General features: G+C 44.5%; 1 protein-coding gene across 1 annotated transcript in view; it reads left to right on the forward strand.

Moving 5' to 3' along the window:
• Nucleotides 1-13,125, forward strand: part of RAB6B (RAB6B, member RAS oncogene family) — a 61,757-nt gene that overhangs the window by 36,922 nt on the left and 11,710 nt on the right. The window contains exons 3-4 of the mRNA XM_042956541.1: nucleotides 12,793-12,846; nucleotides 13,016-13,121. Of these exons, the coding sequence (XP_042812475.1) occupies nucleotides 12,793-12,846; nucleotides 13,016-13,121 (160 nt within the window). The remainder of the gene's footprint in view (nucleotides 1-12,792; nucleotides 12,847-13,015; nucleotides 13,122-13,125) is intronic.

Here is a 13,125-nt window from a genome sequence, read left to right on the forward strand (position 1 = left end):
AGTACACCCACTCCTACCCACATACACATACGTGTACATGCAAATGAATACGTAGCTGCATCACATGTGTATGTCTTCACTTGTCCATGGGTCCACCCCACACAGTCATACACATGTTCCCATCAACACACACACACACACACACTCACACACTCACACACACTCACACACACACACTGGCCTTCAAGAGGGAGAGTGGGTTGTGGCAGGTACCAGGGAGTCCCTGAGGTTTCTGGGGCCTTTTGTGGGAGGGGGTGTCCTGCCTGGGTGGCTAGTTGTTCTTTTTGCTTGGTGTCCCCATATTATCCTGTCAGATAATTTCTGTTGATGTGTTTTCAGATTTGCTGTTTCATCTTTTGTTAAGCCCGTCAGTGATTTAAAAATTTCCGTTCTAAGTTTGGTTCTTCTTTCTAGTTTCTCTTTCTCTGCTGAGATTTTTTAAATCTGTGCCTTCATTATGAGCATATTTTTCTGTATATATTTGAGCATTGTTATGCTATATTGTATTGTATTGTATTATATTATATATTATATTATATCATATCATATCATATCATATCATATCATATCATATTATATTAAACTACTTGCTACTTTCAGTGTCTGGGTCACCTCAAGGTTGGTCTCCCTTTCTTTTTTTCTTGAGTATAGCTTTTACTTCATATGCTGAGTGATTTAAGGTTTATCCCACACGTTGTGATTAAGACTGTGAATTCTCTTCGTTCCTTTGGAAGAGTATTGGTTGGATCCAGATTCTCTGTTCTGTTCCCTGTGGTCAGCAGCAAATTAAAGTTCTTTTGAGGTTCGTTGGTTTGGTTTGATTTGGTTTTCAGTTTTAGGTAGACTGCTTGGCAGAAACCTGCCCTTCCCTCCTGGTCACCTGCTTGGGTCGGTCAGAGATTTGGGAAGGTTTTATTTGTAGAATTTGGGGTGCCCTTCCCTGTAGCTATCTCATGTTTAGGATTTTTCACACTTTCTGGCTATTGGGGTAGCTTTGGGATCTGACTTATTTCTCAGACAGGAAGACTGTGGGTTTCTTGCCAAATTTTAGCCACCCCTGATCTCCAGCCAGGGCTGCCCTCAGTCGTAAAAACGGGAACCTCACTCAGGGCTGTTCCATTTTTTAAAAGTTGACACCCCTCCAGTTTCTGCCTGCTTTTGGTCACTTTCCAGTGCTTTCAGATAGTTGTTTTATTTTGTTAAGAGTTCATAATAGTCATCTGCAAGAGGTTGGTCTGATAGGGACTCTGCTGTTAAGGAAATCAGAACTGGGGCACCTCGGTGACTCAGTTGAGCATCCAACAGTTTATTTCAGCTCAGGTCATGATTCCAGGGTCATGGGATCGAGCCCCGTGTGGAGCTCTGTGCTGAGTGTGGAACCTGCTTAAGATTCTTTCTCTCTCTCTTCCTCTGTCCCTTTCCCACACAAGCATTCTCCCTTTTTCTCTCTCTAAAATAAAAAAAAAAAAAAAAAGAGGAAATCCAAACTCTCCCATTCCCTCCATCTGGGCTTTTTTCCTCACACTTCCCATCCTCCACTACACCCCCATTTCCACCTGCTGGGAAGTTAGTATTCACTGGAGGGCTTGCAAGAAATCAATTAGAAACAGGGTTCCCCTCCTCTTAGAGTCCTTCTCACTATTCTTGTCTTTTCCATCCATCAAAAACCATACTTCTGTATGATAATCTTAGCTCCTCTACAAGGTTGGAAGTTCAGGGCTGAATCTGAAACTCTGACTAGGCATTAACCATGTGGAAGAGCATTCCAGGGGAGGGACCAGCTCCTCATGGGCAGGGACAAGGGCTTGTTCTGCTCAGTGACTAACACATAGTAGGCATTTGAGGATGTGGAAGTGAATGAGTATTAATTACTTACGGCATTTTCCAGAAAGGGACTGCCCAGGGAAGACCATATCTAACTTCTCCTTGCAGATCTGGCCTGAGAGAGATGGGCTCCAGCTGGCAGTGCTGTGGGGCCAACTGCTTGTGCCTCATGTCTGGGAAAATAGATGATGCCAAGGAGCTAGAAATTTCCTGGTAACCAAGGCCCAGCCAAAGCCATCTGAAAAGTTCTTGTTTTTGCTCCATCCTTAGAGAGCTGACTTTTGTTGTCCTTGTTAAAATGCAAATGAAGTTCCTCTTAAGTGGGCTCTGCTGAGCTATTATGGCTAATGACCGTAAGAGTCTGACAATAGGAAGCCAGACAGGATCTGACCCCCACGCAAACCCAATGACAGCTTCAGGGCACAGTGACAGCTTGAGAAATGAAGGGATTTCAGGAAGCAGAGGGAGCACAGCTGAGTAGTCCAAGTAGAGGCTTTGTAGTAAGGGAGACTTCAGTTCGAATCCCGCTTCTGCCACACAGGTCATGTGTGTGGCCTTGGTTTCCAAGTGACCCTTAGTTTTCTCATGAATAGCACCTTCTGTATACATGGGCATCTCCCTCTGTCTGTCACCCCAGGTAGGGAATTTGCCTCTCCTTCTGGATGCCTCTCCTTCTGGACAGCCTCCTCAGACTGATTACAGCACAAGCTCAGAGTCTAGGAGGTTGTTTGCAAACTTCACTGCACAAATGAGTTATCTGTAGGCTTGTCTGGAATTCTGATTCCCTGAGTGACACGCCAGAGATTGTGATTCTGTGTGTCTGAGTGGGGGCTCAGGAATCTGTATGTTTAACAAGCTCCTGATGTGGCTGTAAAGCAAGTCGTCTGTGCACTGCATGTTGAAAAATCACTGAATCACTGGCCAGTTGGAGAGACTGACGGGTATGAGATCTTTCCAGTTCCATACAGAAACTGTTAAATGAGGGGCCCTTGAGGCCAACCTGAGGGCTCAGAAGATGACTTGCAGAATATGACTTACAGGGGAGCTGAATCTGAATAGGTTTGAACCACATGGAAGAACATTCCAAAAGAAGGAACAACATTAGATAAGGCACAGATACACAGAGTAACTTTGTGTGTGTGGTGTCTTGACCAGAGGATTACTACTAAAGGATTAAGTAAAAGCTGGATATAAGGGAAATGAGACCAGAGAAAGTGAGGGGCAAGCCCTGAACAGTTTGTAAGCCAAGCTGAAGTGATTGGACTATCTCCTAGGGACAGTGGGAGAGTGAAGTGGTCAGATTTATGTTTTAGAAAGAGCCTGGTGCTGGATGAAAGACTAGTTATAAGGGGAGAGCCTGAAAGGCAGAGAGATCAGTCAGGAAACGGTTGAGGTTATTCAGATAAAAGAAGTTGGAGGTCTGTACTGGGGCAGTGCTGGTGGGGGTGGTAAGAATGGAGAGGCTAAATGCTCAGGGGGCAAAGTCATCAGCTTGAGGATTCTTCTGATGTGAGGGAGTGGACGAGAGAGCAGGTGAAGAGCAGGGAATCGGGAGGGCTTCCAGAGGCTTCGGCACTGGAGTGGTGGAGTTGCCATTCGTGGAGGGAGGAAAATAGAAGCTGGTTTGGAGGGATATGATGGGCTCCGTGTGGGACACACCGTGTCTAGTGAGATGTCTAGTAAACAGTAAACAGTAAACTGGATACCTGGATCTGGGGCTCAGGACAAAAGTAAGGCCTGGGATGTACATTGGAAAGCTGTCGGCACATCCTATTTGAAGCTGTGAGAATAACGAGGTGCCCTGACACAAGCAGGGAACACCAGCATTTTAGGAACAGGGAAAGGAAGAAGTTCCTGCAAGAGTTCAGTAAGGAACAGCAGTTAGAGAGGCAGGGAAGCCAGAAACAAGTCGTGTCATGAAAAGCAAAGGAAGAAAGGGTGTCCAGGAAGAAGATTGGTCATCAGGGTCAAGTGCATCAATTGGGGATTGGCTCAACAGTGTCCTTATACTTTAGAGGGGCATCTGGGTGGCTCAGTTGGTTGAGTGTCTGACTCTTGATTTTGGCTCAGGTCATGATCTCATAGTTGGTCAGTTTGAGCATGGAGCCTGCTTGGGATATTCATTCTCTCTCTCTCTCTCTCTCTCTCTCTCTCTCTCTCTCTCTCTCTCTCTCTCTTTCTGTTTCTTTCCTGTTCATGCTTGCTTACTCTCTCTGAATGAATAAACAAACAAACACACAAACTTAAAAAAAAAAAAGAGCGTCCTTACAATTTGGAGATGAAATGGCACCTGGCAATGGTAGCAAGTGTACTTTCAGTGGGCGGAGGGCAGAAAGCAGACCACCCTAGTCAAGTAGGAGGTGGGAGGAGAGAAAGTGGAGACTGGGTTTGGGGTCCTTTTCCAGTAAGCCTACCATTTGAAGAGAGCTGAGAGAATGCCAGATGGCTAGGGAGCCACTTAGCAACAGGGACATGAGAATTTTGAGAATGCTTCTTGGACAAAAGGAAGGAGCAGAGCATGGAAGGTTGAAAATACGGAAAGGAGATGGCTGAGAGAGCATCATCTGGGAGGAGGGGGCCAGGAACCAGGGATCTGCAGAAGCTTGCTTTGAACAGGAAGAGCAAACATGCAGAGCCCAGAGGGATGTGGGGATAAAGCTGGACACTTGTAGACAACTTTGCAAATAACCTTTTCAATCCTGGCTCTGCTTCTTCCAGCTGTTGACACTGGGCAAGTAACTTAACATCTCTTCTACTCAGTTTTCTTATTAAAAAAAATTTTTTTAATGTTTATTTATTTTTTTGAGAGAGAGACAGAGCACAAGTCAGGGAGGGGAAGAAAGAGAGGGAGATACAGAATCTGAAGCAAGCTCCAGGCTCCTAGCTGTGAGCACGATATGGGGCTTGAACTCACGAACTGTGAGATTATAACCTGATCCAAAGTCGGATGCTTAACCGACTGAGCCACCCAGGCACCCCTTTTACTCAGTTTTCTTAGCAGTGACATACAAATACTAAAGAACATAACTCATAACATAGATATCAGGATTAAATTAAGTAAGGCATGTAAAGCACTCTGTACAATAGCTGGCACATGATAAGTAGTCATGTTTAGTCATTGTTACAGTGCTTACCAGTGTTGTTGTATTAAGGGTTAAATGCAAGGAATTGAAGTAGTTTATACCTAATGTTGTAAAGTAAGATTTGAGACCATTTTCTGAGAGGGAGCCATGCTGAGGATGGAAAAACAGGGGAGAATGTTATGAACTGTTGCTGATATGGATGCAAATAGGAGGCAAAAGCAAGTCACATGTTTTTATATTTACCCATAGATTTACCATTTTTGGTGCTCTTATATTCTTTAAAGATTCAAATTTCTTTCTGTAAAAGTTCCCTTTAGCCTTAAGCATTTCTTATAATTAGGGCCCAATGGTGACAAATTATCACAGCTTCCCTTTATTTGAAAATGATTTGCCTTCATTTTTGAACAAAAGTTTCACTGGCTATTGAATTTTAGGCCAACATGATGGTGGTGGTGATGCTGTTTCCTTGAAAGATGCTTTTCCATTGTCTTCTGTCCTCCATTGTTTCTGAGGAGAAATCGGCCATTGTTTTTGCCATTATTCCCTTGTGTTCAACGTGTCTTTCCATTCTCTGACTACTATCAAAGTTTTCTGTGTATCTTTGGTTCTGGCAGTTTGACTATGACATGCTTACGTGTGGTTTTCTTTGTATTTTTGATGTTTTAGGTTTACTGAGCTTCTTGGTATCATAGGTTGATGTTTCTAATCAAGTTGCAGAAAAGTCTGGCTATTAATTTTTCAAAAATTTCTTTGCTGATTCTGTCTACTCTCTTTTTGAGACACCGATTGCATGTTAACAGATCACTTGATATTGTTCTAGAAGTTCTGGAGACTGTATTCATTTTTATTGTATGTTTTTTCTCTGTGCTCCAATTTGAACAGTTTATTTTGTCCTCTCAAGTTCACTGACCTTTCTTTTGCAGTGTTCTAGCTGCTGTTGTACAAATCCAGTGCATTTTTATTTCAGGTATTGTATTTTGTAGAGTTAAGATTTTTGGTTTTTGTTTTTAGAATTTCCATATATCTCTCTTCATATTCATCATTCGTCTTTCCCTTTATATGTTTAACATATTTATAACAATGATTTTGAAGTTATTCTCTGCTGTTCCAACATCTGGCTCATTTAGGGGTCTGTTTTCTTGATTATGGCTTGAATTTCCTGCTTCTTCACATGTCTAAACCTTTTTATTGTATAGTGGACATTGTGAATACAGGCATACCTTAGAGTCCCTGCAGGTTTGGTTCCAGGCCACTGAAATAGAGTGAATATTGTAATTAATGAATCAAATTTGGGGCACCTGGGGGCTCAGTCGGTTGAGCATCTGACCTTGGCTTAGGTCATGATCTTGCAGTTCATGAGTTAGAGCCCCACGTTGGGTTCTGTGCTGACAGCTCAGAGCCTGGAGCCTGCTTCGGATTCTGTGTCTTTCTCTCTCTCTCTCTCTCTCTCTCTCTCTCTCTCTCTCTCTCTCTCTCTCTCAAAAATAAACATTAAAAAAAGAAATTATTTTTTTTGCTTTCCCAGTTCACATAAAAGTTATATTTATATTATACTGTAGTCTATTAGTGTATAATAACATTATTTCTAAAAAAATAATGTAGATATCTTAGTTTAAAAACCTTTGTTGCTATAAAATGCTAACCATCATCTGAGCTTTCAGCAAGTTGTAATCTTGCTGATGGAGGGTCTTGCCTCAACGTTGGTGGCTGCTGACTAATCATAGTGGTGGTTGCTGAAGCTGGGGGTGACTGTGGCAATTTCTTAAAATAAGACAACAATGAAGTCTGCTACATTGGTTGACTCTTCCTTTCGCAAATGATTTCTCTGTAGCATGTGATGCTGTTTGATAGTATTTTACCCACAGTAGAGCTTCTTTCAAAAGTGGAGTCAATCCCCTCGAACTCGGCCTCTGCTTCATCAACTAAGTATATGTAGTTTTCCAAATCTTTTGTTGTCATTTCAGCAGTCTTCCCGGCATCACCAGGAATAGATTCCGTCTCAAGAAAACACTTTCTTTGCTCATCCATAAGAAGCAAGTCCTCATCCGTTCAAGTTTTATCCTGAGCGCAGCAAGTCAGTCCCATCTTCAGGCTCCACTTCCAGTTCTCTCGCTGTTTGCACCACATCAGCAGTTCCCTCCTCCACTGAAGTCTTGAACCCCTCAACGTCATCCATGAGTGCTGGAACCAACCTCCAAACTCCTCGTTAATATTTACGTTTTGACCTCTTCTGAATGACAAGTGTCATTAATTGCATCTAGAATAGTGAATACTTTCCAGAAGGTTTCGATTTACTTTGCCCAGATCCATCAGAAGAATCACTGTGTATGGTGGCTATACCCTTACAAAATGTATTTCTTAAATAAGATAATAAGACTTTACAAGTCAGAATTACAACTTGATCCTTGGGCTGCAGGGTGGATGTTGTGTTAGCAGGCACAGAAACGGCATTAATTTCCTTGTACATCTCTATGAGAACTCTTGGATAACCAGATGCATTGTCAATGAGTAGTGGTAATATTTTGACAGGATCCTTTTTTCTGAGCAGTAGGTGTCAACAGTGGACTTAAAATATTCAGTAAACCGTGTTGTGAACAGATGTGCTGTCATCCAGGCTTTGTTGTTCCATTTACAGAGCACAGGCAGAGTAGATTTAGCAAAATTCTTCAGGATCCTAGGATTTTTGGAATGGTAAATGAGCGCTGGCTTCAACTTAAAGTCACTAGTTGCACTGGTCCCTAACCGAGTCAGCATGTCTTTTGGAGCTTTGAAGCCGGGCATTGACTTCTCCTCCCTAGCTATGGAAGTCCTAGATGCCATCTTCTTCCAACATACAGCTGTTTTGTCTACATTGAAAATGTGTTGTTTATTGCATCCACCTTCATTAATGATCTCAGATCTCCTGGGTCACTTGCTGCAGCTTCTCTTTCAGCACCTGCTGCTTCACCTTGCACTTTTAGGTTGTGGAGACAGCTTCTTTCCCTAGACCTCATGAACCAACCTCTGCTGGCTTCCAGCTTTTCCTCTGCAGCTTCCTCCCTCTCTCAGCCCTCGTAGAATTGAAGAGAGTCTGGGCCTTGCTCTGGACTAGGCTTTGGCTTAAGAGAACGTTGTGGTTGGTTTGATCTTCTATTCAGACCACTCAGACTTCCTCCATATTGGCAGTAAGGCTGTTTCATTTTCTTATTGTCCATATGTTCACTGGAGCAGCACTTCTAATTTCCTTCAAGAACTTCTTTGCATTCACAACTTGGCTAACTGTTTGGTGCCGGAGGCCTAGCTTTTGGCCTGTGTCAACTTTTGACATACCTTCCTCCCTAAGCTTAATCACTTCCAGGTTTTGATTTGAAGTAAGAGATATGTGGGGTGCCTGGGTGGCTCAGTCAGTTGAGCGTTCGACTTCGGCTCAGGTCATGATCTCACGGTTTGTGGGTTCGAGCCCCCTGTCGGTCTCTGTGCTGATAGCTTGGAGCCTGCTTCAGATTCTGTGTCTCCCTCTCTGCCCCTCCCCCTGCTTGTGCTTTGTCTCTCTCTGTCTCTCAAAAATGAATAAATGTAAAAACAAAAATTTTTTAAGTGAGAGATATGTGACTCTTACTTTCACATAAACACTTACAGGGCACTTTAGGGCTATTAATTGGCCTGATTTCAATATCATTGTGTCAGGGAGGACTGAGGAGAGGGAGAGAGATGGAAGAGTGGCCAGTCTGTGGAATAGCCAGAGAATACACACAACATTTATTAAGTTCACTGTCTTATATGCATGCAGTTCATGGCACTCCAAAACAATTACAATAGTAACACCAAAGATCACTGATCATAGATCACCATAAAAATATAATAATGAAAATTTTGCAATATGAGAATTATTAAAGTATGACACAGAGATACAAAGTGAGCAAATGTTGGAAAATTGGCTCCAATATCCTTGGTCTACATAGAATTGCCATGGACCTTCAATTTGTAAAAATCAGTTATCTGCAAAGTATAATAAGGTGAAGCATGGTAAAATGAAGTATACCTGTAATAAGTTGTAGGAGATTCTTGGATTGTATTACCTTCCTCTGAAGAGTGTTGAGTTTTAGTTTAATAATAATCAAATTATGGAGAGCTCATCTTTTGGGGGGAATGGGAATAGGGGTTACTTACCATGTTTAAATTTTGTTAAGACCGATCTCTTTGGGTTTTTCCCTTAGTCCTCTGGCGTGACCCTTAGTCCTGAGATGATACCCTTTCTTCCAAAGCCAGCCTTTCTGGGTTTCCCATGGAAAGCCTGAAATGTTTCCCAAGTCCTTATAACTTATATAACTAGGCAGTTACCTCAGGGGAAAAATTGATGAAATGTAGGATCTCACTTTGTTCTCTCTCCTTCCTTCAAAGATTGTAACCGCTCCCATTTTCTGCCTACTTTTGATCGCTCTTCGGTGCTTAAAAATTACTTGTATTTTTCCACAGTTTATAATAGTTATCTGTGGGATGGTTCATTTGATAAAAACTACTCAGCCATTATTGGAAATAAAACATAGGAATATATTTTTGGGCAGAGCTGATAGTTCAGTCATGCCCAGGGACAGTGTTTGTGCTTTGGCAAGAATCTGTACAGCTGTTGGAGGATCTGCTGTGGCTCAGTAGCCTGGCTTGGTGGGGACAGAGTGGTCACTTAAGGAACCAGATATTTCTCTGATGTGGAAGAACCATGAGAGTGGGACTAAAGGTGGGAGACAGCTGAAGAGGTAGGAAGTTGGCTTCTTCCAGCCTTCATTTCCTCAGTACCACTGATGTGGTCAGGCTTTTGTGAGGGGTGATTGGAGATAAAGTATGTGGCTGTCCAATAGTGGGTGTTTATGATTGTGGAGGCCACTGAGTTGAGCTTTGCCAAGGCTTGATCCAAATGGCACAATTCTTGTCATGTCATCTGGTGACTTTTCAGTCCTTCATGGAAGCAGAAGTGCCTTGTTCCCACATGAGGTAAATTGGAGTTGTCATTGTTATACCATAATCAAGAATATCACCATCACATCCATGCTGCCTACCTTTGAGGGATATGTTTCCCCATGGTTCTTGGCTCTATTGGTTAGGCTATTGTTAGTGTTAAAAGAAACCCAAGATAACAGTAGCTTAGGCAAAGGAGAAGTTCTTTTCTCTCTCACACAGTAGTCTGGGTGTAAGCAGTCTAGGGCTATTGAGGTGGCTACTCTGGGTCAGGGACTCAGGCTTCCTCCATCTTGTTGGTCTGTCATCACTACTCTGTCACCTTCATCTGGATGGGCCAATATGACTCAACACCACCCACCTTCGTTCCAAGCCACCAGAAGAGGAAGGAGGGCAGCTGTGGGCATGTCAACCTACCCCCCCGCCCCCAGGAAGGACCCATCCCGGAAGATGCATCCATCACCTTCATATCCCGTTGACCAGAATTTAGCTCCCCACCTGCAAAGGAAGCTGGGAAATACCATCTTTATTTGGGGGTAGCCATGAATCCGTGTACACATCTAGAGTTCTACTACTAGAAAGGGAGACTGTAGGAGAGCCTGGGTGGCTCAGTCGGTTAAGCATCTGACTTTGGCTCAGGTCATGAGCTCACAGTTCATGAGTTTGAGCCCTGCATTGGGCTCTGTGCTGATAGCTCAGGGCCTGGAGCCTGCTTTGGATTCTCTCTCTCTCTCTCTCTCTCTCTCTCTCTGTCTCTGTTCCTCCCCCTCTTGCTCTCTCTCAAAAATAAACATTAAAAAGAAAAAAATAAGGGAGACTGCATATGGGAGGATAGCCACCAATCCAAGGTCATGCACCTGGGTTTTAGCTCAAGAGTTACTTTGCAGAAGGAACCTGGCACTCCCTGGAGAGCCAATGGAGCACTGATGAAGTGAGAGATTTCCATGTCGTCAGCACATTTCTCCTTAAGGGTATCGGAAGACAAGGACTGTCACTCTAATGTAGATCATTTAGTGGATGTTGTGTGACTCAAGGAACATGGCTGGGTCCATAAGCCACTTGTCAATTCCAGACTTGTTCCCCAGTGACTACACCATGTAGGAAAGGTGTGCCAAGCTGCGGTAGAAAGAACCCAAGTGATACCAGTGTTTTAGTGCTGACCCTTCCAGCTTCACCCATGACTAGTAAAGTCACACCAGGCGTGCCCTGGTCTTTCATCTTCAAATTAAATTTGGGTTTGGATTGAATTGGGGTATGTCTAAGGTGTGTGGCTAGCACCCATGTTCTAGAATTGTAAGATTCCTCAACACTCCACAGCTTTGCATTAAAGCAGCCTTCCATGGGGATGCAGCCACTTTAACTCCTCTGTAGAATTGAGTCGGAGGTCTGAATGTACGGGTACCTGGCATGCTTGCAGACCACCTGGGACCTGCAGACATGGGTTCTATTTCTTTGGGCTTCCCTGGGTTGTGGTCTTTGTAATCAGAAGTCACTGCACAGCTTCCCATACAAATAGGGGCGCCTGGGTGGCTCAGTCGGTTAAGTGTCCGACTTCGGCTCAGGTCACGATCTCGCGGTCCGTGGGTTCGAGCCCCGCGTCGGGCTCTGGGCTGATGGCTCAGAGCCTGGAGCCTACTACCGATTCTGTGTCTCCCTCTCTCTCTGCCCCTCCCCCATTCATGCTCTGTCTCTCTCTGTCTCAAAAATAAATAAACGTTAAAAAAAAAGTTTTTAAAAAAGAAAGTGTAGAAAATAAAGGAAAGTATAACAAAAGAAGCAAAAAAAAAATTACCCGCAATGTTGTTACTCATACTGGAATTATTAAGGCTTTACTGTAGTCCCTTAATTTTAGTATCTAAGAAAATATGAAAAATACTTATGTCTCTACTTCAGTTCATCAAATTGGGATCATACTATCTATATACATGATGTTTACAACCTGCTTTTTTTCACTTGACCATTTCCTCAAATCCTTAAATATTTTTCAAGAATCTGATTTTAAATGACTGCCAAGGATTCTAATCACATGGATGTACCACACTGTACTTAATCAGTGCCCTGGACATTCAGGCTGTGTCTGAGTCTTCATTATTGTTAACTACATAGCAGTGACATCTCCATTTCACATGGACAACTTATTAGCTCCTTTCATAGATGCTATCATAGCTCCTATCGTAGATGCAGGTGAGCTCAGAGAGGTTGAATGGCCTGCCCAAGGCCACACAGCAACTGAGTGATGGGTCCCGGCCATCTGGCCACAAGGCTGACTGCACCCTGCCCAACCGCCTCTCCCCAGTGCCAGGAAAGAGAGGGCATAGGTGTGGCATAGGTGTACTGGCGACGGTTGGCTCCTAATGTGTTGGTTTAGGTAGAAAAGAGTCAGCATGGTTTCCCCGGGACATGCTGTTCGGGGTGGTTTGTGATGCCCCTGAGGAAAGCCAGCTGACCACACAGCAGCAAGCCGCCCTGCGCCCACTCCACTCCTGCCTGCTGGGGGCAGTGATGAACCCAAGCCTGGGTGCCTGAGTTCCAGGAGCCTCGAGGGGAGGCTGTGAGAGTGGGAGGCAGGTGAGGCCAAGTGGGCTTTGGCAGGGAGACCACTCAGCTCTTGCTCCTCGAGGCCCCCACCCAAGGAGGGCAGGAGATACGCCTGCCAGTGGCCTTGATCCTGGGGAAGCCTCCTCACCTGGCTCTGTCGTCCCCTGCGCAAACACTTTTGTCACTTCCTGAAGACCCGTCCTCATTCTTACTTGGCACCAACCCACTTCCTCTGAGAGGGACCACTGGGCTCACTGTCGAGTGCGGGGGTGGGGACAGAGACAGCAGAGCAGGACCCGCCTTAGGCTTGGCATGGGTATCCCCTGTTTTGCTGGCTGTCACCACCTGGATCACTGGGCTTTTGCCCTTACCTGACACCTTTGAATTTTAACCTTTCTTCGCTTTTCTCTAACAGGCAACCATTGGGATTGACTTCTTGTCAAAAACTATGTACTTGGAGGATCGTACGGTGAGTGCCAGACTTTAGAACCAGAAGGCTAGGGAGGGCCTGCCTCGGAGCCCACGCCTACCCCAGAGTTGGCAGTGCCGGTGTGACAGAACCAGGGCCTCCCCCAGCCCCCACCCCACCGTGAAGACGGCACTGACCCCCTTGTCCACGGTCCCACCCCTTGTGACAGGTGCGGCTGCAGCTCTGGGACACGGCCGGCCAGGAGAGGTTCCGCAGCCTGATCCCCAGCTACATCCGAGACTCCACTGTGGCCGTGGTGGTGTATGACATCACAAGTGA

The sequence above is a fragment of the Panthera tigris genome, chromosome C2 (genome assembly GCF_018350195.1).
Source record: "Panthera tigris isolate Pti1 chromosome C2, P.tigris_Pti1_mat1.1, whole genome shotgun sequence".
NCBI lineage: Eukaryota > Metazoa > Chordata > Mammalia > Carnivora > Felidae > Panthera > Panthera tigris.